This window comes from Empidonax traillii, unplaced genomic scaffold (assembly GCF_003031625.1).
Source record: "Empidonax traillii isolate 1590-97213 ecotype Southwest subspecies unplaced genomic scaffold, ASM303162v1 scaffold5944:size6810, whole genome shotgun sequence".
NCBI classification, from domain to species: domain Eukaryota; kingdom Metazoa; phylum Chordata; class Aves; order Passeriformes; family Tyrannidae; genus Empidonax; species Empidonax traillii.
The window spans coordinates 3,069-6,810 of NW_020961137.1; the positions used below are offsets into that span (position 1 = coordinate 3,069).

General features: G+C 55.6%; 3 gene segments (V, D, J or C); 2 read left to right on the forward strand and 1 right to left on the reverse strand.

Moving 5' to 3' along the window:
• Positions 1-273: 273 nt before the first annotated feature.
• LOC114073294 lies at positions 274-1,346 on the forward strand (the record flags this gene model as incomplete). The annotated part of the segment is given in 2 exon segments: positions 274-511; positions 1,219-1,346. Coding segments are annotated over 2 exon segments (366 nt in total), but the record flags the coding sequence as incomplete, so codon positions are not given.
• Positions 1,347-1,773: 427 nt separating this feature from the next.
• Positions 1,774-2,637, forward strand: LOC114073295. The segment is given in 3 exon segments: positions 1,774-1,780; positions 2,171-2,410; positions 2,606-2,637. Coding segments are annotated over 3 exon segments (279 nt in total).
• Positions 2,638-2,816: 179 nt separating this feature from the next.
• LOC114073296 lies at positions 2,817-3,542 on the reverse strand. The segment is given in 2 exon segments: positions 2,817-3,159; positions 3,511-3,542. Coding segments are annotated over 2 exon segments (375 nt in total).
• Between the last annotated feature and the right edge of the window lie 200 nt (positions 3,543-3,742).

The window sequence follows — 3,742 nt, forward strand, 5'->3', positions numbered from 1 at the left end:
TGAGATTTGGGGTCAATGGTTGAGATTTGGGGTCAATGGTTGACATTTGGGGTCAATGGTTGGGATTTTGGGTCAATGGTTGACATTTGGGGTCAATGGTTGACATTTGGGGTCAATGGTTGAGATTTGGGGTCAATGGTTGAGATTTGGGGTCAAGGGTTGACATTTGGGGTCAGTATCTGATCTTTGGGGTCAAGGGCAGAGATTTGGGACAAAGAGTCGGGGTTTGGGGCCAAAGGTGGGGAATTTGGGGCCAAACCAGGCCCAAGGTTGGGACCAACGACCACCTTCGGCGACTACACCATGTACTGGGTGCGCCAGAGCCCCGGGAAGGGGCTGGAATGGCTCACTGGGATCACCAACACTGGTGGTTACACCTACTACGCGCCGTCGGTGAAGGGCCGGTTCAGCATGGCCAGGGACAACGGGCAGAGCTCGGTGACGCTGCAGATGAACAACCTCAGGGACGAGGATTCCAACACCTATTTCTGTGCCAGGAACTTTGCTGGTGGTTGGAGCAATAATGCCGGTTGTTTCCCCGACCCCCTTCAAGGGTCTTCAAACCTCCCGAAAACTCCCCAGACCCTCCCCCCAGTCCTTCTCACCCAGTTCTGGCTTGTTGGTCCCCACCTTGGGCTGGTTTGGCCCCAAATTCTCCCCCTTTGGCCCCCAAACCCCAACTCTTTGTCCCAAATCTCAAACCTTGACCCAAAATTTCAACCACTGACCCCAAATTTCAACTGTTGACCCAAATCTTTAACAACTGACCCCAAATCTCAACCACTGACCCCAAACCTCAACCACTGACCCGAAACCTCAGCCCTTGACCCCAAACCTCAACGGTTGACCCAAAACTTGCAAAAGGTGAAGATTGGGGTCAATGGCTGACATTTTGGGTCAATGGTCGGCATTTGGGACCAACGTTTGACGTTTGTCATCGATGATTGAGATTTGGGTGAGAGGGTTGGTGGTTTGGGGACCCCACAAAGGGGGTCGATGCGATCAGCACCAGCAATACCAGCACCAGCAGCTTTGGCACAGAAATAGGTGGCGGAATCCTCGTCCCTGAGGTTGTTCATCTGCAGCGTCACCGAGCTCTGCCCGTTGTCCCTGGCCATGCTGAACCGGCCCTTCACCGACGGTGCGTAGGTGGTGGTACCACCAGTGTTGATCCCAGCGAGCCATTCCAGCCCCTTCCCGGGGCTCTGGCACACCCAGTACATGGTGTAGTCGCCGAAGGTGAAGCTGGAGGGGCGGACGAGGAGCCACAGGGGCTGAACGGGGCAGAGATTGGGGGTCAATGGTTGAGATTTGGGTCATCAATCATGATACGGGTCAATGGTTGAGATTTGGGGTCAATGGTTGAGATTTGGGGTCAATGGTTGGGATTTGGGGTCAATGGTTGAGATTTGGGGTCAATGATTGGGATTTGGGGTCAGTGGTTGAGATTTGGGGTCAATGGTTGAGATTTGGGGTCAACAGTCGAGATTTGGGACAATGAGTCGGGGTTTGGGGCCAAAGGCACCCACAACTCGTCGGGGTCGAAGGTGCTGGTTTGGCCCCAAATTCTCCAACTTTTTGCCCCAAATCTCACCCATTGACCCCAAACCCCGACCGTTGACCCCAAATCTCGCCCATAGGCAAGAGTCCAACCGGAATCCCTGTTCTTGCCACAGAAATAGGTGGCGGAATCCTCGTCCCTGAGGTTGTTCATCTGCAGCGTCATCGAGCTCTGCCCGTTGTCCCTGGCCATGCTGAACCGACCCTGCACCGATGGCGCGTAGGTGGTCCAACTACCATCATAGCTGATCCCAGCGAGCCATTCCAGCCCCTTCCCGGGGCTCTGGCGCACCCAGTGCATGGTGTGGCTGCCCAAGGTGGTCGTTGGTCCCGACCTTGGGCCTGGTTTGGCCCCAAATTCCCCACCTTTGGCCCCAAACCCCAACTCTTTGTCCCAAATCTCTGCCCTTGACCCCAAAGTTTAGATCCTGACCCCAAATCTCAACCATTGACCCCAAATCCCAACCTTTGACCCCAAATGTCAACCATTGACCCCAAATCCCAACCATTGACCCCAAATCTCAACCATTGACCCCAAATCCCAACCATTGACCCGTATCATGATTGTTGACCCAAATCTCAACCATTGACCCCCAATCTCTGCCCCTGTGGCTCCTCTGCCGCCCCTCCGGCTTCACCTTCGGCGACTACGACATGGTCTGGGTGCGCCAGAGCCCCGGGAAGGGGCTGGAATGGCTCGCTGGGATCAACACTGGTGGTACCACCACCTACGCACCGTCGGTGAAGGGCCGGTTCAGCATGGCCAGGGACAACGGGCAGAGCTCGGTGACGCTGCAGATGAACAACCTCAGGGACGAGGATTCCGCCACCTATTTCTGTGCCAAAGCATGTTGTGCTGGTTGGGGGGGTACTGCTGATGCCATTGACCCCCTTTGTGGGGTCCTCAAACCTCCCCAAATCCCAAAGCTCCGCCCCTTCACACCCAGCTCTCGCTCGTCGCTCCCGACCTTGGGCCTGGTTTGGCCCCAAAATTCCCCACCTTTGGCCCCAAACCCCAACTCTTTGTCCCAAATCTCAACTACAGACCCCAAATTTGAACTGTTGACCCAACTCTAAACCACTCATTCCAAATCACAACCAATCACCCAAAATCTCAACTGTTGACCCCAAATCTCGACCTTTGCCCCCAAACCTCAACCCTTGACCCCAAACTCTGCAAAAGGTAAAGGTTGGGACCAACAGTTCAGATTTTGGGTCAATGGTCGGCATTTGGGGTCAACGTTTGACGTTTGGCATCATCGGTTCAGATTTGGGTGGGAGGGGCGGAGCTTTGAGGGGAGAGTCTGGGGAGGTTTGGGGACCCCACCAAGGGGGTCGATATCACCACCCCAACTAGCACTACCATCATCATCCCTGGCACAGAAATAGGTGGCGGAATCCTCGTCCCTGAGGTTGTTCATCTGCAGCGTCACCGAGCTCTGCCCGTTGTCCCTGGCGATGCTGAACCGGCCCTTCACCGACGGCGCGTAGTAGGTGTAACCACCACCAGTGCTGATCGAAGCGAGCCATTCCAGCCCCTTCCCGGGGCTCTGGCGCACCCAGATCATGTAGTAGCTGCCGAAGGTGAAGCCGGAGGGACTGAAGGGGGTAGAGATTTGGGGGTCAATGGTTGAGATTTGGGGTCAATGGTTGGGATTTGAGACAATGGTTGAGATAAGAGGGTCAACGATCAGGATTTGGGTCAATTCTTGAGATTTCGGGTCAATGGTTGAGAGTTGGGTCAATGAGTGATCTTTGGGGTCAAGGGCAGAGATTTGGGACAAAGAGTTGGGGTTTGGGGCCAAAGGTGGGGAATTTGGGGCCAAACCAGGGTAAAGGTCGGGACCAACAACCACCTTGGGCATCCACACCATGGACTGGGTGTGCCAGAGCCCCGGGAAGGGGCTGGAATGGCTCGCTGGGATCAGGGAGGATGGTTCTGAGACCTACTACGCGCCGTCGGTGAAGGGCCGGTTCAGCATGGCCAGGGACAACGGGCAGAGCTCGGTGACGCTGCAGATGAACAACCTCAGGGACGAGGATTCCGCCACCTATTTCTGTGCCAAGGGTTATGCTGGTAATGCTGGTGATAATGATGGTGGTTTTCCTGACCCCCTTTGTGGGGTCCCCAAACCTCCCCAGACCCTCCCCCCAAAGCTCCGCCCCTTCACACCCAGCTCTC